The 24,451-nt window shown below is 49.6% G+C and overlaps 1 protein-coding gene across 1 annotated transcript in view; it reads left to right on the forward strand.

The window, feature by feature from the left end:
- The window catches only part of TMEM132B (transmembrane protein 132B), a 294,781-nt gene that overhangs the window by 105,369 nt on the left and 164,961 nt on the right, over positions 1–24,451 (forward strand). Inside the window, exon 2 of the mRNA XM_031442489.2 lies at positions 15,068–15,959. Within this exon, the coding sequence (XP_031298349.1) occupies positions 15,068–15,959 (892 nt within the window). The remainder of the gene's footprint in view (positions 1–15,067; positions 15,960–24,451) is intronic.

Genomic DNA, 24,451 nt, shown 5'->3' on the forward strand with positions numbered 1-24,451 from the left:
CCCCACTTCTCCAGAGACTTGTCTGTTCTCAGGGCTTCCCTTCCTCGTGTCCTGCAGGCTCCTCGCCACCATCACTGTGTGCTCGCCACCACGGCTCCACTGAAACGCCACTGAGTTCTTCCAGGCTGCTGTCAGATGCCCGGGCTGCTCTCGGGGAGGGCTTCCTCCTCCTTAAAATCTCTCCAGTGTCTTTTCCAACAACACACGTATCCATCTGCTTTTCTGTCCCTTTCCTGGAGGCCCCTCCGAGCTGTCTCTCAGGCTCCTTGTCACCTGCCAGACCCTCCACATCAGGGCATCTCTTCCCACGCGGCAGGTTTCCCTCTGGGCCACTTCCTCCTGTGACTTCAACCAGGTCCCTTCCGACAACGCCCACATCTCTCCCTCGCTCGGGGTTCCCCTGAGCTGCCACTGCAGCATCTAACTCATGACCTCACGGGCATTTCCACTGGGTGGGCTCACACTTATCTCAGACTCAAAATGCCCCCAGCAGAACGCCTCATCCTCCCCCGCCCCCTGCTGCGCAGAAGGGACAAATGCCCTGATGAGCAAAGGAGGAGACGCCGGAGCTCCCTCTCCGCCGTGTGGGGCTACAGGGAGAAGCTGGCCATCTTCAAGCAAGGGAGCGGGTTCTCACCAGACACCAAATCGGCCAGCACCTTCATTTTGTCCCCAGAACATATTCCTTTATTTAAGCCACTCCGTCTGTGGTATTTCGTTACAGCCGCTCGCTGTAAATATTAAGGCAGCCGGTGTGCCTGATCCAGCCCATCTGATGCCCATAAAACCCAAGGAGGTAGATCATCTTCCTGTCTCCTCCTCCTTTCCGTGTTCCTGGCGGGGAGGGGTGGTGCTCGCTGTAGTGACCAGCTGGCTGAGAGGTGGGCTGATTTTCCAGCCAAGGTCACCTGCTGTGCAGCCCAGGCTCCCTCCCGAACACTTGAGGATGGGGGGCTTCCAGGAGCCAGGAACGTGGGTAGGACTTGAGGGGCCTCTGGCTGGACAGAGAGCAGGCGGTGGGCTGTGTCCTCTGGTGGGGACCGCTCCTTAACAGCTGTCTCAGAGCTGGGTGGTCCTGTCCGCACGTGGCGACGAGGCTGCACTCGTCCCCGTGGGGATTGTTTCTTTCCGCGTCTTTTCCTCACCACCGCCCCTCAGCTTTCAGGTGGTCTCTCAGAGGGAACAGGGACAGTTTTTGAGTCGGAGACTGGAGCGTTTCCTCCTGGAGCAAATACACCTGAAAAAAAGGGGAAAGAAAAGCTGTTTCATAAAACCACCAGAATTTCCCTGGAAGGCATGTGACTGACACGGAAAAAAATCATTTCTTCTCCTGTCTGTGCCTTCGCAGGCTGGGACTAGTTGACAATGGGAAGGGAGAGAAAAAGCTTTCAAGGATTTTAGGGATCGCAGAGGCAGCTGGAGATCACTGTTCAGCTCGCTGACAGCTCACAGGTCTCTGTAGTGTGTTTGTGGCGGCGAAAAGCCCCTGTGTCTCCAGTGGGGTCTGCGGCGTCTGCTCTCGCCTGGTGCCCCTTCCCGTCCTTCCAGAGCTCAGGGACCCTGCCCACCCGAGCTGGGGCTTCTGTTACTTGCCAACAGAGTATGTAGAGTCATTGTGCTTTGTCTAATGGGTTTTTGCCAGAAAGCAGCCCTGGGACTTGGTTAAAGCCCCCAGATTGCTCTAAGTCGCCCCAAGTCTCAGTTTAGGCTTTGGAAATGGGGAACCAACCGTTCGCTTCTTGCACAGCGGAAACAACCTCGGCCACCAGGTGGCAGTGTTGCCGCGCATGAGGTCCCTGCTCCCGCAGAGGCGACAGGAGCCGCGGGCGCCGCGGTTGGGGGCAGCTGGGGTGAAACCCGGGCCCCGACTGGGGTGTCCCGGGCTGGGTGCAGACGCTCGCACCGCGGCATCCCCAGGAATCTGCCTCCACTCTCAGGAATGCTGTCCTCTGTGTCCCTTCATTTCCAGGATGACTCTGCCCAACACAGAACAAACTCTGACTTAAATTTGAGAAAAAAAGGACTGGAGGGTTTTTTGTTTTTGTTTTTCCCCACCAAGGTTCTCCAGAGCTGTTGTTTAGAAGCAGTTTTACCTCCGACAAGGGTTCATGGCATAGCCCCGAGGGCCAGTGTGGGGAGGAAATTTCTGTTTCTTTGTGTTCTTTAAGAGTTCTATTCTGCAGACTTTGGGGTCATAGTATCAGTCAAAAGCAATAATGGGGCCCCTCTCTGCTTTGATGGAAGGAGGTGACTTAGTTTGGGAAGCCAGCAGCCATGAGGCAGAACAGAGGAAAATAAGCAGAAGCATTAGAGGTGCCAGGAGCCAGCAGAGCATAGCGGTCAGAGCCTGGACTCCGGAGCCCATCCTGGCTCCGCCCCTTGTGTGCTGTGTGACCCGAGGCATGCTTCTTGACATCTCTGTGCCTTTGTTTTTCAGTGTACAAAATGGGTATAACAACATTACTTATATAATCGTATCATAATATTAATAATATAACAATCTGAGAATAATAGTGCGTCTCACAGGATTGTGTAAAGAATAAATGTGTGAAGCGCTGATACCCGTGAAGCAGTTAGAGTGGTGACTGGCGCATGGTGGGCACTTGACAATTTCTAGTCATTACTATTATTATTTCATGCATTGGATCCTACTGATGATAAACTTGGGATAATTCCCACCCATACTGGTCTCTTCTATCTCTGAAATTTGGCAAGTTAATATTAGGCAAGTTAAAATGCATCTTTGACTGTAAGCATATTAGCCCTGTAGTGGAGGTTGGTTTATTTTACGTCCTGGTTCAGATTCTCCAACTTGTATTTCACAGGAGTGTGTCAGACTCTGCAGGTAACACCCGTCTTCAGGGTAATCGCTAAGACGTCTAGTTTGTGATGGTTCCAGGCATCCTCCTGACTTTTCTTTTTCAGCACTAGCCGTGCTGAGATGGCTACTGGCAGTGAAAAATCAGCCTTGACTTGGTGGAAGTTGCTTCATTTGGGTCCTAGAGTGGATTTTTGTGTTGCTTCCTACAGAGAACATCCCTGTTCTTTTGTCAAAGTGGTACCCTGATGATGCTTTGGGGAAGTCCCCCCACTTCTTCCTTCAGCTAAAGCCCATCTCGTCTCCGGGCCCCTGGGAAGAAGCACATGACCTTGGATGAACCAATCAGAACGGGCCATCCCCCTGGCTGTTGTGATTGGTTCACAATGAGCATGTGACCATCAGAGACAAGGAGGTGCCCTGAGATTCTTCCCCTGAAACTTCAGGAGAGAGACCCTTACCGGTTCCTGTTCCATTTGAACGAAGGACACTATAAGGCTTGGTGATGCTAAGCCAGCTTCACAGAAGGGAGCAGACTGATGGATGGAAATGCATCTTTAAAAAAACTTAAAAAAAATCACTTTCAGTAAAATCCACTCTTTTTGGCACACAGCACTGTGAATTTTTGACAACTGCATAGAGTTATGTAATCAACATCACCAACAGGATCCAGAGCGGTTCCGTCATCCCATCCCTAATTCTTTGTTTTGAGTTTTTATAATTAAATCCTTCCCAGCCTCTGGTCCCTGACAACCACTGCTCTGTTCTCCATCCCTCCAGTTGTGATTTTTCTCGAATGTCACACAGATAGAACCTTACCGTAGGTGGCTTTTGGAGGTTGCCTTGTTTTAGGCAGCGAAATGTATCTGAGATTCATCCAAGTGGCTGCGTGTATGCCCGCCATTTGTGCTCCTCTCTTGCTAAGTTCTCTTCCATCCCATGGCTGTCCCGCCGTTTGTTTATCTATCCACCCGTTGAAGGCTATTTGTGAAGATGCATGTTGATGATGTTGTTTAAGCGCTGAATCCAGCCAGACCTGAAGCTAGCCGATCTCTCCAGCTGTGACTGCCATTAAGTTCCAGTTTTGTTTAGACTTGCAATGGTGTGGGTTTTCTGTGAGTTGAAAGAATCATTTTTGCCAGCGACCATCACAGGATGACGGGAAGGCTAGTCTGAACTCGTGAGAAGTGGGGGAGCCACGGCACCCTGCGTATGACATTCCTACTAACACAGTCGCACCGCAACAAGTCACATTCCCGGGTTCCCTCCTGGTGTGTCCCTCAGAGGTGGCAGGAAGTGACACCTTATTTGACACGGAGGGAAATTGAATCTCAGGGGGGTGAAGTGACTTGTCTTGGTGCATAAATCGAGTGGATGGAAGACCCGCCACTCCAGCCCAGGTGTCCCCTCTGCCTCTTGTAAGCCTCAGCGGCCTTTCTATCAGGCAGGGGCAGAGCTGTCAGGGTTACTTAGTGAATTTCCCTCTCTTATTTAAACAGCCTCCAAGGTGTCCAATTTAGAATAAATATAAATGGAAATTAGAACAAGGTCCTCAACGTTTCCTACTGTTTAACAGCTGACGGCGCCTATAGGAGGTCAAAATTACTGTCACTGAGATATATATAATCCGTTTAATAATGCTCTTTCTACATCTGGTGCCCCGCGGAAATCTCTCACGTCGGCTTAACAGCTCTGCACTTTGTTTCTCTGAGCGTCTGTATCTCCTCGCTAATGAAAGCACAGTTTACATTAAGGAAGAGATGTGAAATTTCTTCCGATGTTTTAATAGAGGGAGGATCGCAGCTGTCCAAATTGTTAGCCTGCACCCTGTTGTGTCAGTTAGGTGTCACTTGCTGCTGTAATAAACAAACCCCGGCAATGGCTTAAAACACCAGAGGATTATTTCTTGCTTCTGCGCAATGTGGGTGCCATCTGGCAGGTGGCTCTCCTCCAGGTGGGGACTCAGGGGTCCAGGTGCCTTCTAGCTTAGGGCTCTGGGGCTTCACAGTTCCCTGCGTCTCGCTGGTGGAAGGGAAAAGGTACTGGTTTCGGCTTTCATTGGCCAGAACTAGTCACATGACCACGCCTGGAGGCAGGAGATCCTGGGAAGTCCTTGGCTCAGCAGCCACATGCAATCCGATGGATGGAAGGTTTCTGGTTTTTTTTTTTTTTTTTTTTTTTTTTGACAGGGAGCCGTCTCTCCCATAGACATGATGCCTGACGGTCGAGATGAAGGCCACTGTCCCCTCGTCCCGCACTCAGATTTCCCACCCCGCTCATCACTCTCCTCCCCTGATTGGCCAGGCTTGCTGCCATGCAGACAGATCTTCACAGTCACGCGTGCGCGCAGGGAAACGAGAATGGTTCTGCAAAACTTTCAGAGAAAGGCAGTAGCCTTCCTTCCCCCTGTGTCTTTGATCTCCCTCCCCAAAGCCAGCCAGGTCTAGCCATTTCTGCTCTCAGTTCTGCTGGTAAGGATTGTTTCTGTGATTCGATATACCATCTGCCTTCCTCCTCCCCTTGAGTTAACGCATTTAAAACAGCAGTGCTTTCTCCATGCGAGACGAGAGTTTAGCTGATTTACCCTGTCGGTTAACATGGTGTTTGGCTGCAAGTCACAGAGCCCCCTGGCCACCACGGCTTGTAAGTGGAGATCTTCCTTCTATGGCTTCACATGGGCGTCCCTCTGTGTGTCGATGTCCCAGTCTCCTTTTCTTACAAGGACCCCAGTCATACTGGGTGAGGCTTCGGCACGCAGGAGCTGATGTTATCTCATTCATTCTCTGATCACGCGTTGTGGCTGGCTCCTCTGCCTCCCTGCACGACTTAGTGTGTAACTTTGTTGCTCATGGGTGCACAGAGGCGTTTCCACCCCCATCCCCTTTCAAGATGGGAGCCCCGGCACCCACGCTTTTACACCCGGCATTCCGTCAAGGGTTAATTCAACTTCCTTAGAGAAAATCTGAGTTTTGGCTGGAGATAAATACCAAGCATTCTGCTTTAACTGCAGGTGGGGACTTGGGGACGAGGTCTGCCTGGAGGCGGTGTCTCACCTGTAGAGTTCCATTACTCCCTTTGTTTTCAGCCCACTTTCCACTCCTGTCCTCCTGTATGGGTCAACGTGGAGTTAGGAGCCCCTCAGGGGTCCCGGTGGGCAGAGTGGTTCCAGTCGTCTCCTCTGCTGTCTTGCCCATCGGTGTACTTTCATCCGCTTATACCTTCCATGAATTTGTTGAAATAGTTTGTCTTCAGAAGGCCCTCCTCCATTTCTCTTAATAATTGTGCTCCTTTTTTTGTACTACTTTTACGCTTTTATTTCTGTGGGGTTTCTGTGGAGCTGCCAGGAAACGAGAGTGCTCAGTCTGCCACTTACCGTCAAATTTCATAACTTCATTTTTAAAAGGAAAAGGCCAGCATTTCTCTTAGATCAAAGAAGACATGTTCATTTTAGAAAACTTGAAAACACGTAGAAAAATACAGCAGAAGGTTGAAAGGCTTCCCTCACCCCCCCACCTGCAGACCTTCGTCTTCAGGTTAGGGTCTGTCCAGGTGGCTGTTGGCCCCGGGCGACTTGGCGAGATGCCACTAAACTGAGTGTGAAGACGGAACCCCAGGCAAGACGAGCTGATCGGATTTTGATCAACAAGAGTAATCCCTTGTTAATTTGCTGCTGTAACAGTACTGCGGACGGGGTGACTTGCACAACCAGAGTTCGTTCTCGTGGCTCTGGAGGTTGGAGGTCCAAGATCACCGTGTCGGCAATATTGATTTCTCCTGAGGCCTGTCTCCATGGCTTGCAAACGGCCATCTCCCCCTCTGTGTCCTCATGTGCTCTTCCCTCCGTGTGTGTCTGTGTCCTGATCTTCTCTGCTTGTAAGGACACCAGCGGTTAGGGATTAGGGACCACCCTAATGAGTCCTTCTTTAAAGCCTCCATCCCCAAATACCGTCACATTATTTTTCAATTAAAAAAACAAACTGTGCAGTCAAAGCAAATCCGTTTGCTGGCAGATCCAGCGTGTGCTGGTTTTCAGCTACCCCCAGAGTCTCACTTTACATCATACACCAAAGGAATCTTCAGACGGACTCAAGAGTTAAATGCGGGTCCTTGTTTCTGTATTTTACAAGGTCCTACTGTGTAGCATATGGCACTATGTTCAGTATCTTGTCATAACCTATAATGGAAAAGTATCTGAGAAAGAATATATATATATATGTGTGTGTATAACTGAGTCATTCTGCTGTACGCCTGAAACATTTTCAATCAACTAGACTTTACTAAAAAAAACCATTGAGGAATGTCCTTGAAAAAAAAAAAAAGAATTAAATGTAATACTTGAAATTTGCTAAGAGGATAAGGCCGAAGTATTCTCACCACCGAAAAAAAAAAATCAAGTTAATCCACATGGCCGTGACCTCAGAGTCATCATCTGAGGTGCTGGATGAGTGAGTTAGCTAGATCGTGCTGGATTTACACTCACAGTGTAAATCATCAAATGGTGTAACCTTCAGTATATACGACTTTTAATTATCAAAAATTCCTCAGTAAAAAAAGAATTAAATGCACAAATGTAGACACACACACAGAGCCACCCACGGAAACCCAGGTGACAGTATCGGGGAGTATGTATTTGATCTGGGGCTACCGGGGGGACATTTTTCGGCATAAAGGCAGTGGTGGACGTGAAGAAAAGATCGATACTCTTTGTTATGTTTTAAATCTTGTCCGCTGGCCTCTGACCGTCTGTGTAGAGCGTTTGTGCCCCCAGATCTTGCCAGAGAACATAGTCTTGAGGGTCCTGCTGCTCGCTTGTCTCCAAAACCTTGGCTGGTTTGGTAAGAAAGCCTGTTCACGGGGGAGCGTTGGCAGGGTTGGGCTCTCCGCTAGGATCGCACTCTGGGTGTTGTTTTTCTTTCCAAGGCCCTCCAAGAGCTAAGCTGTCAGCCGTCTTGGCTCACAGCCCTTTGTCCCCTGCAGAATCACCTTTGCCTGATGGTCCTCTGCTGTCACACCCTCCTGGCAGGGACACGCCGCCGTAGGGGTCCCGCTGAGAAACGCCCCGCGTACTGTAGGGACGCCGTGTGTCCCCTGGGGCGCCGGCACCCGAGGGGGCTTCTCTCAGAGCCAGGAAAAGCCTTGCTTCTTGCTTTCATCTCATGAGCGGTGTGCAACTAGTGAGCTCATCGTGTGCTTTGAGAGCTGGGCAATGCAGAGGCACGCTTGCGGCCCATACGGTCATTGACGGAGCTCTCACGGCGTGGCCCTTGCTGGCTGACATTCCCTCTGGCAGCAGAACGTGGTGGCTAAAGGCGCAAACTCTGCCCGGGGCTTGACAGCTTCCATCCACTTCCGCCTCCACCATGTGCCTCCTTGTGCCTCAGTTTCCCCTTCTATGAGCGGGGGTGTAATCAAATCCTCAGAGTCAAAAGACTGTTTAAATGGTGACTGATAATGATTCTACTCTTGTTTTCTCTTTGCCCTTAGTTCTCTCTATTTTATTTATTTTATCATCACTGTAATTTATAGTCATAGCTAATCCTTAATAGAGCGCCTGGTATATGACCCAAGACTTGCCCTCAAGGCAACGAATGACTATTCATTTTTGAGTACAGGTACCCCCCCTCCCACCGCCGCTTTACGAAAGTTCACTTTATGCCACCTCGCTTTTATGAAAGACCTACATTAGCACCTGTTTCCACGAACCTGGAAGAAATTCAAAGAGGATTCTCAAAAATAGTGTTCAGCGTGGGTTTTGCAGTGAGCTGTCCTAGAGGCAGTGTGCACCCCGAGCGGTGGAGAGTGTTACCCACAGGCTCCTTCCCCAGGAACCACGTCGCCACAGCTCTGAACTCTGTGAGCATCTGTGCTTTGTCTCCCTTTATTTTGTGCTTCCGTTAGCAAGATGCGCCCAACGGTAATCACTTCCTTGCTTTATGCCATTTCGGTTTACAAAAGGTATCGCAGGAACGGACAACTTTCGGATAGCGGGGGAAACCTGTATACACTAAGCACCTACTGTGCAACCAATAGCGTCTTTGAACTTTTAGTGTGGTTCTCCCCACTGCTGCTCAGCTGGATCATCTGGGGAACATGGAAACCAGTGAGCCCCCATCTGAGACCATTTAAGTGAATTCTGGTGGGCGGGGCCAGGTGTGGTATGTGTGTTCTCTCCCACGTGCACCTACCTGTCTTACAGTGTGGCATCATGTCTAAAAGGAGCTTATCTTTGTGTGCAGATGGAATAGGGGTCTCTTTCTCCCTGAACCCCCACATTCACATTTTCAACGGTCTCCCAATCATCTCCCCTTCACCTTAACTCAAAAATGTCCTCATCAAACTGCTTATCTTTTCCCTTCAAACTGAGGGGTCCTCCATGGTACCTGCCACCATTCTGCAGCCTCCGATGGGGACACACATAGCAGGTGCTCTGTAAATGCTGTGTCTCTCCGTTAAGTGATCTTTTCTCCCTGCATGTGAAAATTGCAGCTCTTTGCTTGGCAAACCTTGCAACCAGCTTAGTGACCACAGTGATGTGATATTTGAGAGGAAATGAATGGTGTGATCATGTGATGGGCAAATGATTTGTTGATATTAATGGTATCTATTAACAACCCTGGGAAGAAGCCAAAGAAAGGCTCAGAAGGAACACAGAGAGATTTATTCTCTCAAGCCTTCAACCAAGGCAGTCTTAACTGATGGACATTCACTCAGTGCATATTTTAGTTTCTCCTTCCAGGTACTGGAGATCCAGCAATGAACAGGATGTCCAAGTCTCTACTCTCATAAACTTGAATTTTAGTAGAGAGACTAGACAGAAAACAAGCAAATGAGTAAAAACACAAAGGCTAATTTCAGATGGTGAGAGTGGCCTTGAAGAAACAGAACAGGATAAAGTGAGCAGTGACTGGGTGTATGAGTCAGGCTTTTAGTCAAGAAAACAAATCACTCTAGTTATTTCCACAGAAGGAATTTAACCAAGGGAATTAGTTACTCAAGTGATGGAGAAACCAAGTCCAGCATGGTAAACGCTTTCTGAGAATGGTAAAGTAATCTAGAAGTTAATGACAGCAGGAAGTGGTTACCCTTTGGGCTGAAGGAACAAAATGGGGAAATTGGATTTTCAGAACCCAGAAGCTGGAACCATCCCGCAGGATTAAAACTGATGCCTTAGGGAGCTGTATCCACGGTGGGGGCCCTGAAGGGGGCAGGAATCACAGAGGAGGCCTGGTCTCTGTCAGTACCCACTGGGAGGCTTGGGGGAGGACCACTCTAGTTCTGGTCCATCTTGTACCAGAACCTCCCACTGGCTGATCACATCCAGAAGCTGGAGAGCAAGGGAGCTTGGGAAACGTAGTTCTCTGTGGTGCCAGGGAGCAAAGGAGTGTGGGAAATGTAGTTCCCTGTGGTGCCAGGGAGCAAGGGAGCTTGGGGAATGTAGTTCTCTGTGATGCTGAGCGGACCAGGGGCAGGGCTGGAGTCCCTGGTCTGAGAAGCCCTTCCTGGGCTGGGAAATCCTGACCGGAAGGTGCCTGCTCTGCTCACAGGTGGGTGAAGAGCTTCCCCAGCGAGTGCAGAGTTCATGGAAGAAGACATGGAAACAGAGTGGAGATAGATAGGAAGATACGAGCAAGAAGGACCTCTGAATTCACTGCTTTGCCCCAGAAACAACATCCCCTGCACGGGCCCACGGGATATGGATGCTTGCAAAGTCCTCCCTGTGGCTCCTGGCCGCCATGACTGTGAAAGCAGCAGGGGCACCCAGGTGGGGCAGTTAGGACCACACGCCCACAGATCAGCGAGCAATTTCTCTTGCTAATGGTTTTCAAAGATCCGGCTGCCTGGCCCGCTGGAAAGAGGGCCTTCTATCCCTGACTGTCCATGCCCGAGGTGTCTTGTATGAGTTAGAGAAGAACTCAGCTGCAGAAATGTCACGGGCCTTGGCCCTCAGGTGAGTGACCAGCAGCCACAGGACGGGTAATCAGCTTCCAGGTCAGGCTGGCGATGGTGGTGACAATGTTTGTGAGTCTGTGGGTTCCGGCAGGTTCACACTGTATCATCTTGGGGCTACAGGCCCCTCCAGTCCCGACCAAGGCACATGCCCAGGAGTGTTTTTTGTGTGCCAAGCACAGCAGTGATGTCCATCCATGCACTTCAGGTCACAGCGTCCTCAGCCAGGACCCCCAGCACCCTGGGACTTGCTTCATTCTGGGAAGTTGTTAGTTCCCCCCACCGAAGTTCTCTTTGGGGCTTCCTCGGAGCCATTGGCAAGTCAGAGCATCCTTTAGCAACAGAGGTGTGTCTGGGGCACCTTGTGCTCTCAGTGAGCCTGGACTTGATTCTCTTCTTGGCTCGTGAGGAGGGCAGTGATGAGAGGCCGTTTGCAGCTGGGCCTCACTAAGACTTCCTCATCTGCCCTCAGGATGCACCTTGTTCAGTGGGGCGGTGAAAGCCATCTGGAAAACCAGCAGACTGAATAGGGCCTGATGTCACAGCCAGAGCTCCTGCCACCAGGAAGAAGCGTGGTACCGCCTTCCGACTTCAGGGGGTTAAAGGGAGGGGTGTTAGCTTCCCAGGCCCTGGATGGGCTCCTGAGGACACAGTCCCACGGCTTTATAAAATGTGCCTAAATTCGGATATCATATTTCGTTGCAATCTGGTTCGAGGACAAAATGAGGCTCTGGCAACTGATGTTTATGGCTTTCCATATAAGCTCTCAGACAAAATTTGTATTGCATTTTGCTTGAGTTATGGTGGGACCGGATTGTAAACCTCATGCTGTTATTTCAGATAAAATGCAGGCTTTGGCTGTAATAAAGAAAGAAGGCACAGCTTAAATTTCTTGTAAACCAATTTTTGAAAGGTATCATATATCGATATAAATGATAAAGAAAAAAAAACCACACTGAAAACAGAGCGTATTAAACTTTGCATTTATTTTAATTTCCTTTTCTGCATCTGTAAATAAGCCAGCACTGAAACCTTGCCGTTAGGCTGGCCCTACATTTTATGAAAAGGTAGAATTTCAATCTCTTCCTTCCCACATCTGGTCGGCTGTGTGCCCGCCCAGCTCTGCGGAAGGGTGTGGTCAGGCCGATTCTCCCTCATTGCCGGTTGATATGTGGGTAGGTTCACCTGGAATCTAACTTCCTGGTTTGGAGATGGCGGGATAAACCGAGAAAAAAGTAATTTAAACTTCATCTGGAATGATGCTTCGGCATAACTTGACAACGTCAAAATATAAATTGCCCCTTGGTGGCGGCTACATCTAGAACTTTGCTTTGGATGAGGCTAATTCTACTAAGTCATCGCTCCTTCCTCCATCTCTGAGCCGAATCCTGCACCACCTGTGGGATCCAGTCTTGCGGACACGCAGGTCTATGTCATGAAAGTGAATGTATCACATGTCTCTGTGTGTGTGTGTATAAAATATACATAAAAGATATACTGTTGTAACTATGTTTTAAACAGATTTGGGATAATTTAAATCAAGTTTTGACGTCTGCTTTTTCACTTCACGTGTCGTAAACATTTGATCACGCTACCTGACTGTTGAAGTCACGGTTTTGACGATCGCTTAATATTGCACGCAGAGGAAGGCTGTCATCACTTAGGTAATTATTGCCCTCATGATGAGTTTTCTGGTTGCTTCCCGTGCGTTGCTGTGATAAATCATGCTCGTGACGCAGGCACATTAATCTCCTTCCCGAGCTCTTGTTTCCTTCCCATGAATTCCCAGGTGGAGAGTTGCTGGGATGGGCGTTCTTAAGGGTCTGAACGCTTGCTTTTGTAATTGCTTTTTTGTGTACGTGAGCCATGCCTTTCTCCAAACTCTGCCAACTCCTTGGGGGCAGAAACCATGTCTGCTTTACCCCTGCGATATCCTTACATGCCACAGTGTTGGAAACACAATAAGTGAGTAGGAAACATAGATAGATAATTGGAGAAATGAGTAAGTAATAACCCTCTTCCTCCAGTAATTAAGCTGACACGAGTGGCCATGTGGATGACACTTTCTTTTCTCCCTTTTCACAGCTTTGTTGAGATATCATTGCCCTACACAGAATGTGTCTATTTAAGGTATACAGTTTGACGTTTTGATCTATGTATACGTTATGAAGTGATCACCATAATCAAGCTAATTAACATACCCATTACCTCTACATAGTTATCATTGTGTGTGTGTGTGTAGAAAATTTAATTTGAAATCTATTCTCTTGGCAAATTACAATGTACAGGATGGTTAACTATGTTGCACTGCTGTACATTCGATCTCCAGAACTTAACTCATCTCGCGTAACTGAAACTTTGTGTCCTCGGACCCCTGCCTCCCCACGTTCTCCTCCCCCCACCAGCCCCTGGCGACCACCATCCTACTCTCTGCTTCTAGGAATTGGACTGCTTTAGCTTCTGCAGGATCTTGCCTGCTGAACACCTTCCTGGAGACAGGCTGTGACTTCCTCACGATCTAAACAATTTTGTCATCCTCGAGCAAAGGACAGCTCACCTAGGACAGCCCTGAAAAGGCCAAAAAGCATTTCAAATCAATAGAAAGCTGTGTGTTGCAGAATTTGTAGTGGCTTCAGGGAAAAGTGTTACCAGGAGTCAGACTCAGTGGCATGTTTATTTGCTTTTTACCCTCTGGTGATGCTGCATTCCAAACACTGCTGCCTGGCTCATTTCTTTCTTGCTCTGGTTGGAAGCCAGGCTCCAGGGGCAGAGGTGTATTTCAGGGCAGGGAAGAGTCCCTGTCTGCCCTCGGCCTGATTTGCGGTTCCAGGTGGGCTGTCTTCTCTTTGAAAAAGCTCCTGGGGTCTTCGCTCTGTTGTCCCATTTGAAAGAAACACATACACACGCAGATACACACATGCACACGAATACACGTTCATGTATATTCTTACATATTTTAATTAACAAAGTAACACGTGGTTGTTACAGCAAATTTAAAGAAAGTAGACACACAGGTGGTAAAAAGTAAACATCTTTCTTTTTTGGATTCTGTAGACCCGTGAACGTAAATATTTGTCCATTTACATATCTACCTTTAGAATCCTAACACAATTACCCAAATAGGATCATATATGATACATTTATAATTTTTTATACTTAATGGCATTGTGGACATTTTTTTCAAGTATGTTCACAGAGCTCTGCTTCATTTTTTTTTTTTTTTTACAGCTGTCTGTTATCCCAGTGTAAAAATGTATGGTTTGTTCAGTTTCCTTCTGATAAACTTTTAGAACGGTTTAAATGAATAAATAATAATAGTGGCAGGGAAAGCTAGAGCACGTATGTGTCTAAGCACTTCATATTTATTAACTTGTTAATCCCGACAATAATTTGTATTTATGCCCTACTTTCTAGGAGGACATTTAAGGCACAGAGTGGTTAAGTAACTTGCCCAAGGTTGCTCAGTTAGGAAGGGGCAGAGCCCAAGTGCAAATCCAGACTTCTGGGTCTAGCACATACGTTCTTAAGTTTGTCTGCAATTCATTTTTAAAAGCTGAAGTACAGTTGATTCACAGTGTTGTGTTAGTTTCTGGTGTACAGCATAGTGATTCAGTTTTATATATATTTATAATACACACACACACACACACACACACACATATATATATGTGTATTCTTTTTCATATTCTTGTCTGCAATTCAAAAGGATGCTGCAGTGGACATCCTCGTAGATAAGGAGATCTTTATGCATTCTCACCAATATTCCAGAAGGAGATCTTTCTAGAAGTGAGAATACTGAGCCATGGCTTCATCCTTCCTGTCGAGAAGCATTAGGAGATGTCTGAATAGCCACGTAGAGGTCACGTGTGGGAGTGATGGGACGAAGCGTAAATGTCAAAGTAATAAAGCGTTAGTGTGTCATAGGTGGCGGTCCGATGCCTGGTGGTCTGGTGGGTGCGGTAGGTGTCCAGCCTACTCTCTGTGGGGTGATGACAACAGAGGTGACCGTGGTCCTTTGAGTTGGGGCTTTGTAAGAGCAAGAGGAGGCTGTGTTTCCCCTCCAGGGGTGTAACTGTTCAGCCGCAGGACTATTGGATCGGGCTAAATGGGGCTCCTTCCCGCTCTCGCACTGGGTCTTTTTGAAGATCCTTAGAACGTACTTCATGTGATGACAGTGCTTCCACGGTGAGGAGACGCGGGGTAGGAGGGGCGGCGTGTGGAGGGGATGGGTGGGGGCCACTCTGCGTCTGTTTCACTCTCTGTCCGGACTTCATTCTTGCTTTGCTTTCCTGTCCCGTGCAGTGACGGAGAGTCGAGCCATCGTGGACAGCCTGCAGAGGTTTTCCTCGCTGCCCGCTTACCTCCCTGCCGGTCTACACATCTCCAACGCCGAGCAGTCCTTCTTTCTTAAAGAGGCCAACCAGGACGTCACGAGGAACTCCAGCCTGCAGGCCCGAGTGGAGTCATTCTTTATCTACCGAGCCAGGGGCCCCCCGGTCGTCAACGCCAGCTATGGTCCATTTTCAGCGGAGCAGACAGTGCCCCGTGAGCTCATGCTGACTTCTGCGCCCTTTGAAAACATGGGGAAGTTTCCGTTCAACTGGAAGCTGAGAGCCCACATCCTCGACAGCTCCATTTACTCCAACAGGCCCAAAGTGCAGACCCTGTTTCACATCACGGGGATGGGCTGGGCTGATGGCGACCCTGCGGAACAGCTCCCCTGCGTCAAGATGTTTGCCTTCCCGGAGGCCAGGGAAGTGGCGGCCAGCTGCCGGCTGCAGGGGGCCCCCGGACTGTGCGTGGCCGAGCTGGAGCTGCTGCCCGAGTGGTTCAGCTCGGGGCTGGACCTGGAGCCCGAGGAGGAGATCCCGGCCCTGCTGGGCGGCACCGCCATGGAGCTATTCTTCACGCTCTACCCGGCCGACCAGGCCGGCCAGTGTCCCCCGGAGGAGGACGGCAGGTGGGGGAACAACATCCACTCGGGCCAGGACAGCCCCCAGCCGGCGCCCCCCGCCCGGGAGCGGATCGGCAGCGTCGTGGTCTACCCGACCCAGGACGACCTGAAGTGGTCCCTGGTGAGCCTGGATGAGAACGTCGTCATCTCGGTGCCTCTGAACCTCGTCCGGGAAGGGGACACGGCCACCTTCTTGGTCTCTCTGACCAGTGGCTCCTTGGCAGACCACTTCACTCTTAGGTAAGAGGCTTTGCCGGGGTGGATGGAATGGAAGTCGACTCTTGGTCGTAATGAACTGTTAGGCTATCCAGTGGCCGCTGGTCGTTGGCTGAGTACCCGGTGTGGCGAGGGAGCTTACAGACATGAAACACAGACCCACGAATGACCGCAGCCCAGACAGTGTGAAGCAGGGTGCCTGGGGGGGGCCCGGGCATCTCTGTTTTCCAAGCGTTCCCTGGGTAATTCTGGTTTGAAGCCAGGATTTTACACCTGCTTTGAGAGCAGCGATCTGGGCTGTGAGGCCCCCGTGTGTCCCTGTCAGGCCCTCACGTGATAGCCAGGCCTCTCACGGCCCCCAATGTGCCAGGCAGAATCTCGCAGTGCCCTTAAGTGGATGCTTTGTAAGTGGGTTCCAGTTTGTCAATCCAGGAAGGAGCTTTCTGAGACGATGTCTCCTGCCTCTTCGTTTTTCATCTGTAAAAATTCCTGTATCAAAGCAGAGCAGCCGTCTCTATGTGTATGATGAAGATTCGGTTTTGGATTGCAGAAAGTGGGGGACATCTCTGTGCTGGGGGGGGGCAAACCTGTCCTTAGCCTGTGTTGCTTGCAAAGGTTCCTGGGTAGCAGGAGGATGCAGCGGTGACGCTGCCACATACAGGCTGTGTGCCCTGGGGCAAGTCACTCAGCCTCTCTGGGCCTCAGTTTCCTCATCGGTAAGATGGGGATAACGATGGCATCTGTCTCCTGGGGTTGTGGTGAGGATTTTACAGGTCAGTAAAGCTCTGGGAGCAGTGCCTGGCGCGCGGCGAGTCTTCCCGGAATGCTGGCCTGTGGCGGTTTCCCGTGCCCAGATGCTGAGCTGGCGGGCGTGTAGACTGCAGTGCAGGCGGGGCTTGTTCGTCTGGGCGCAGGCGAGGCAGCGCTCTTACTGGCAGGCCTTCTGGTTCAGACCCAGGCTGGGTAGTGGATCACTGGCTCTGCCTTGAGAGGTCAAATCACGAACCACCAGCCTCCAGGGAACAGCACCCACTGGGCCTTTAGTTGTGAGGCCCTGGGACTGTCCCCAGAGGAAAAGCATCCAGAGTTTGCAAACTGGTGATCATAGCAAATCTAGCCCACTGATGCGTGCTTGCTTTTCTTTAAAGCTCACATGGCATTCCTTAAAATATTTCAGAGTTGCCAACCTCTAACGTTGGGGGGGGTCCTCATATACCCTTTTCTTGGAAAGTTTTGAAGATCTGGCAACTTGGCAACAGTCGGCTGTAGTAAGGGGCAGCTTCCCCCTTTCGACGTATCACACTGCATCCTGTTCACCCCAGTCTCCACCACTCCTTCTTGTCTCACACCTGTCCCCCTGCACTCACTTCTCTGGCTCCTGGGAGCATTTAAACACTCCTGATACGGTCTTGGGGAAAAAAGGGATGCAAAGCTTAAAAGAGGGGCTCGATTTTCTGCAGGTGGACGTCACCAACTCATTCGCTGTATGTGTCAGGGAGACGGACGTGATCAGTGGGTGCATCACAGGAAATACAACCTCTCCTGCACTTTATTCAGTGAATTATTTGCCTCGTGGAAAGCAATTAGAGGGGTGCCTGGCACTCTGTGGGTGTTCAGTGAGTGTTAATTAATATTATTTCTTACTATAATGGATAGTATTACCGACGCTGTGGCATTTAATCCACACTATTAATTGATGCTTTTTAATAATTACGTGTACCGTGCCGGGCTCCAGTTGTGTCCCTCACTGTAGTATCACAGGCACCACACAGAGTACTCGTGTCCATTTTATAGCTGTGGCAACTGAGACTCAGAGAGGTTAGGGGCCACCCGTCTGAAGTCGTGCAGCAAGAAAGCAGTGGAATTGGGGTGTCGCTCTGCACGCATGAGTTGAGAACGACCTTTAACTGAGGTTTTTCTTTTTTTGTGATCTTTTTTCGGCAGGGAGGAATTAGGTTTACTTATTTATTTTTTTAATGGAGGTCCTGGGGATTGAACCCAAGACCTGGTACATGCTAGGCACGCACTCTACCACTGGGCTCCACCCTCCTTGCCCCGAGAACTCCTTTTTAAAACACTCTTTTGGGCTGTTCTGCAGGTCCCGATGAGGACTGAGCTTTGCCTTTTGAACCTTTCTGGGTCGGCACCTGCAGTTCCTTGTCTTCGAGCCATCCTAGATAGGACTGGGGTTTATCATGCTGTGCTCTGTGGCCAGAGAAGAACGCACTGGAACTGTGGAAATAAACGAAGGTCACCCAAATGAGAACCAACAGAGGCTATTTACCCCGAATTTGTTGTGGCAAAGGGCGTCAGTGGCCATCGCTGGCATCTGGTGGAGAGTCAGAGGCAGGCAGCGGGGAGGGGAGGTTTATCGTGGAAGCGGAGGCTCAGGTCTGCTCCGATTGGAGGCTGCTGGCTTGGGGAAGCGGGAGGCGGTCTGCCGAGACGTGAGCATCTTACGCGACTGGTCTGGGGAGTGTGTTTGGCTTTTTCTGTTTGGCCCTGGGTCGGAAGCAGAGGCTGTAGGGAGGGCAGCCGGCAGTCGGGGCGCGAGCTCAGCCGCCTCTGGGCTGACTGCCACAGGGTCTGCGGTTTGGCTCTTAGGTCTGGTGGCCGCGGAGGTGATGCGTCCGAGTCCTGTCGTCGTGCCTTCTGTCGTCTGGCTGTTTGCTGTCTCTTTGTATGTTCCGTCTCTCAGAATGAAGTCCTGCTTTCAGGCCCAGGGGAATGTGTCACATCCTAGCCTAACTGACCGTCTGGTTTAATCATGTCTTTTATGAATGAAATGTGACATATTTCATTCTGGCTCAGATGAGGCCCCGGATCAAAGTGTGAATGTACACCAGATTCCCTGAGATCTAATTCTGGAGTTGAAGACGTACGGAAAGGGGACAGATGTGTGCAGTTTTCACCTGTCACATTGCTGCTTCTGTCTGTGTGTTGCATCGGGGCCAGTTTGAATAGAAGTTGAATTGGTTATTCTCTGACATCGAAATAGATTCTGTTAAACACTGATCTCTAAAGTTGACCATATATTGAAAAGCCTTTTAGAAAAGGGTTAAAAACTATGGTTTGGATGGATCGGGGGCTGGATTCGGGGTCGGTCTTTGAAACCAAGAAAGTTTGAAATCTCTTGAAAACTTCCTCTCTCTGTATAGAATGTCTCCAAGGCTGAGAGCAATCCCCAGAAACTTCATCTGTGATTTATTAAAATAGCTCTTTCTGGGCTCACACAGAGGACCTCCTGGGCTGACCTCTCGTCCTGTTAGGCAGTGGAGCCCAGTGGTGAAGACTGTGGACTCTGGAGCCAGACAGCCTTGGTTCAAATCCTGGCTCTACCAGTTACCAGCTGGGTGACCCTAGGCAAGTTACTTAACCTCTCTGTGTCGCAAGTTCCCCATCCATAAATGGAGGTAGTTTATGCTGTGACTATTTATGAAGCGTCAACTTTGTGCTCAGCCAGATTCTCCCATTTCATTTGGTGGCCACTCAGGCCAAACAAACATCAAATAACCGTGATTGACTTATCCCAGTCTCTGGTACACCCCACTCCCTTTGAACCCTCAGCAAATGCTGGGGCTCTTCCTATAAGATATCCAGAATCAAACCGCCTCCTTTGCTATGATCCAGGTCAAGCCAGGGTCCCCTCTTGGCTGGACACCTGCAGAAGCCTCCCAGCAGGTCTCCCAGACGTATTTTAAAGGAAAACGGGAGGGAGGGTGTGTGGGGGTAGGGCAGTCTGATCAAAGACCACGGTGCGCCCAGGACACTCTTGGGAGGCAAGTTTTCTAAGAAGTTTGAATCAGTGAGGCTTGCAGTCAAATTTCAACTCCCCCTTCCTGGCTGTGTGACCGTGTACAGGTTAGTTCACCTCTCTGAGCCCTGCCTTCCTCTCCTGTATAAGGAGACTGGTGATAGTGCCTGTCTGAGGGGATGGCTGTAAGAGTAAACGGGATAATGCAGGAAGGCGCTTGGCAGCAGTTTTGCCTGTGATGCTCGGTGCCACACTCAGCAGCATTAAGTGGAATCTGAAAGCTTTCTGCAGCACACGCTACAGGGACCCTGATTCCCGCCACAGGCACTTAATGAGCACCGCTCACATGCCAGGCTCCCCATTAGATCCTGTGCGCGTCCTCGTGACAGCTCTGGAATCTACCTGTTTCTGCTTCTTAACAGATGAAGAAACAGGCTCAGAAGTGCTCTGTCGTTTGCCAGGGGGTCACGTAGCCAGAAAAGTGACAGAGCCAGGCCAGCCCGCTTCAAGCCCTTTCCCATCTCACAGCCCCTCCTTGTGAAAGTTAATCTTCTCTGAACTTTCACACTTAAAAAAAGAGCAACCTGTTTGATGAATGTGCCTCGGGTGGCAGCCCAAAATCCAGGCGTTATTAATTTTTCCCCCCAAGAAGACTCAGGATTTCCCTGGAGGAAACTGCATAGACACGGATGCTCTGAAACCCACAGCCTCGGAGCCGAGACCAAGTCTAGGGCTCAGAGCGAAGGTTTCAGCAGAGCTTAGAAAGGCAGGCAGGCAGTTACGTCCCAAACAAACCGTAACCTGCACAGCGTGCTCAGCTGGTTCCAAACGTTATCCTCTGTGTTCAGTGAGCATGTTCCCTGCACTTAGAACACAGTCTTCACCCCAGCACGGCCCTGCGCTCCCGCCCAAGTGCGTTGGCGTCTGGGAGCTCCGACGGAGGCTGGCGGGGAGCAGTGTAAGTTTCAGAGGCTAGCTCTGACCCTAACCCGCATCCTTATCTTCGCTTCTGACGTGTTTTATTGCTGGTGTGTACAAACACAATGGACTTTTGTGTATTGAGCGTGTTTCCTGCAGCCTTGCCAGATTCACTTATCTGTGTCTTTATATCTGAGGTGTGTCTCTTGTAGGCAGCATATAATTGTGTCTTGTATTTTTTTAAATCTATTTTGATGATCTCTGTCTTTTAACTGGAGAGGTGACTCCATTAATATTTTAATATTGGCTGAGCAATTAGCAGTGTCTACCACCCATGATTTGATGGATCCAGGGGGGACAATGTCTTTCAAAGTCATTTCGAGCATTTGGCTGGGAAGAGGAGGGCAGGCCGGAGACTAAACTGGGGAACCTGGGGTGGGGGGGTCTCAAGGAGATTCTTTAAATGCATGTAAATACTGAAGCAAAGCTCAAAGTCCTGGTGGGGCTGATTCCCAGGGCCTGAAAGAACTCCCCCGGGAACCTTTTGATTTCCAAGACACAAGTGGGTGGCCTTCTTACTTTTGCCACTCACTTTAGAGTGGTCAAGAATTTTATTAAAAAAAAATTAGTAATTGTGTGCACAGTACATCTGACCCGTGTAATTTGTTAATGTGGAGCTGTTTTCAGTTTGTCCTCTCACCATTTTGTAGCTGCCAGCCAATGACTCGGGCAGGAAATAAGTTTAGAGAAATTCAAAGGGACAGGACTAATCAGAGGTGCAGACTGCACCCTGTAATCCTTCCATCCTGGTTGGGTGGACTGGGTTTGGTGCCAGTTTCCATCGGATTTCCAATAAAAGTGTAGTGTACGATTTGTCTCTCGGTTGGTTCCATTAAAAACAAAAACACGGTTCCACCTCCATTGTGTCATGACTGCCACTCACGGTCTGTTTAGATAGATTGCATAAAGCCAGGAAGGAGGACGATCATGAATTATGTCACGGCGTTACTTCTAATCTATGATTCTCAGGTTAGATGGTGTTTCACTTGCGTTTCTTTCTATCTGGGTGGTCTAAATCCACAAGACTTTTTGTAGGAAATTCGCCGTGCTCTCTTTTGTGCTGCTGGAGTATTTTATTCGCACACCTGATCTAGCCTTTACCCCAGCACATCGCAATTAACTGAATTTGTGTCAGACTCGTTGCTTCTGTGCGTCTGCAGACGGGCACTGCTGATTTGGCAGTCTGTGTCCCCAGCGAGGACTGGCAGCCTGTTAGGGCTCATGAAGTCCCCCTTGAGTCGAATTAAATTTGAAATCCAGAATAAGAAAGCTTGCCACTTACCTCCGGGGTCCCAAGTAACGATTTTTCTTCACTGACGGCAGCGCAGTTACACCTGCTACTTAATAAGTCCGTTGGCACTTCCCCCTCTAAATGGAAAATCAAAAATCCTTCCCAGGACTCAGGCCCTGGTGGGTTTCACCGATGGAACTTTCTGCCTGGCCTGGGGGTTGGGCTGTCAGGATCAATGTTCAGAGATGTTTTTCCAGAGGGAAGGAGTGGAAATAAAGATGCCCGTTTTGCACCCGTGAGGATCACGGTTGTGGATACTTTATACACAGTATTTGAAATTCTGATTGGGTTCAAAGGTAGGTGAACAGTTAAATGGCACCTTTCCCTTTGCGGATTTGTGAGCGGTCTTGATTGTGACCTGAGGGAGCAAGGAATCATGTGAAGAGGATGCTGGACCCGATGTTGATAAAGACCTGGTCCTCTTCTCCCACCATGTTCCTCGTCGCTCACCACATTCCAACTGCCTCTACCTTCTCTTGGTCCCTAGAAACCACCCTGTCTGCTGCCAACTCAGGGCACTTTCTGTGTCCTCTTTGCCCGGAATGCACCCCCATGGTGAGCAGGGCTGGGCCCTCCTCATCTTTTGTTTTTCCCCTCAAATATCCCTCTTTCAGATAAGCCTTCTGGACCATCCCTGCGTGGTTGCCAACGCCAACCACGCTTCCATTATCCAGCCTCCTGCCTTCCTGGCGCTCATCCCTCCCCTAAACCAGCCACGCTACTAACTTGTTCACGTACGCCTTGTCTGCTTCTCCCACATTGGAATGCTGGCTGCACGCAGGCAGGGACATGGGTCTTGGGTCTGGCTTGTAGCTGGGACTCAAGTCAACAGGGGACAAATGCACCTTGACATCCCAGATACAGCAGTTAACTCGTGTGGGTGGAGGCCTGTCCGGGACCGATTTGTGTCCCCACCAAATCCGTTGGTTGCAGTCTCAACAACCCCCACCCCCGCCCCAACACTTCAGAATGTGACTGTACTTTGAGATAGGGTCTTTACAGAGGTAAAAATGGACCGTATTCCGCTATGACTGGTGTCTTTACGAGACAGGGAAGATGAGGACACAGACATAACATAGGAAAAAAAAAAACCGTGTGAGGCCACAGTGAGAAGACGGCCATCGACAAGATGAGAGGTCTCAGAAGAGACCAGCCCAGGTGGCATCTTGCTCTGGGACTTCCAGCCTCTGGGACTGGGAGAAAGTTAATTTCTGTTGTTTATACCACCCGGTCTGTGATAATTTGTTACGGTGCCCCTAGAAAAACGAATTCTTTGCTCTGTGATGGAAAGTGAGAAAAATAACTTGTAATACAAATAGCTGGTGATTCAGAAGCGTCTTACCTTCACTCTTCCCTTCACCACTCCTGTGTCTTCCATCCTTTTCCGTCATCAGTTTGAGACTTCCGAGGGCACAGGTTTTTATCTTGGGGATTGACTCATGGGGGCCACTGCTTGGCAGAGGTACCACGCACAAGGGCCTTGCCCTTGACTTCGGGTGTGAAGACCATCATTAGGGCAAAAGGAAAGGCCTTCCCAAGACCTCCTTGCTCCCTGGAGTCCCCTCCCTGGAGCCTCACCCTTCTTAGATCTGAGATGAACTTTTCCACTTAAATTTTCCCGACGCACAGGAAATGGACTCTCCAGGACTCTCCTGAGAGTTTGCAGAGAGATGCGGGCCTGCTCGGCTCTCTCACAGACACGTTTCTTTCCTTGTGTAGCTGTAGAAGGTGGCTGGTTTTAACCAGCAAATTAGCCCCTTGAGTCTTAGATGTTCCCTGCCAGGGCTCAGCGTGAAATACAGGGACACGTGGAAGGGGACCTCCTATGGGGCTTCGCAGGGCTTCCAGCCAGGCCTTCCTAATGTCCCGAACGTCCTGACGTCTCTTCCATTTCAGGAGCACCCCTCCCACATGCTTCTCACTCTTCCTGGCGTGTCCAGGAGCCATTACTCGTGCTTGGCGATCGTGTGTGTTGGTCAGCTTGCTTCCCTCTTAGCTCTCTGGCTGATCGTGATGTGCTGTTTAAGACAAGGGAGAGAGAAAAAGCCCATTTGTGGCTTGAGTGAAAAATGAGGCAGAGTGGCTATTTCCAACGCTGCCTACAGGGGGAAAAAAACCCACAAAACTCCTCAATTTTGGTGGCTTCGTGTTGCAGGAACATGTCGAGAGTTAAATTTCACTTTGCAGCGGGGCTGGATGGTGCAGCTGAGATCCGTAAGATCAGATCTAACCTTTCCATCACTGAGCAGGTTAATAAAGCCCCTAAGAGGATTTGCTGACCGTAAGTTCCGCAGACCAAGCGGCAGAAAGGGTGTATTTATTTGCCATCTGTATGTAAATTTTGCTGTTATGGAAATTGTGTCAGAAATTGGACTGCAACTGAATGGCACACAATGTACTGTAACATTTGAGCTAAGATTAAAAAAAAAAAAGCCACCTCTGTGTGTGTATGAATAATCCATTTCATTGTTGCTTTCTCCAAGAAACTCAGTC

This window comes from Camelus dromedarius, chromosome 31, assembly GCF_036321535.1.
Source record: "Camelus dromedarius isolate mCamDro1 chromosome 31, mCamDro1.pat, whole genome shotgun sequence".
Taxonomy (NCBI): domain Eukaryota; kingdom Metazoa; phylum Chordata; class Mammalia; order Artiodactyla; family Camelidae; genus Camelus; species Camelus dromedarius.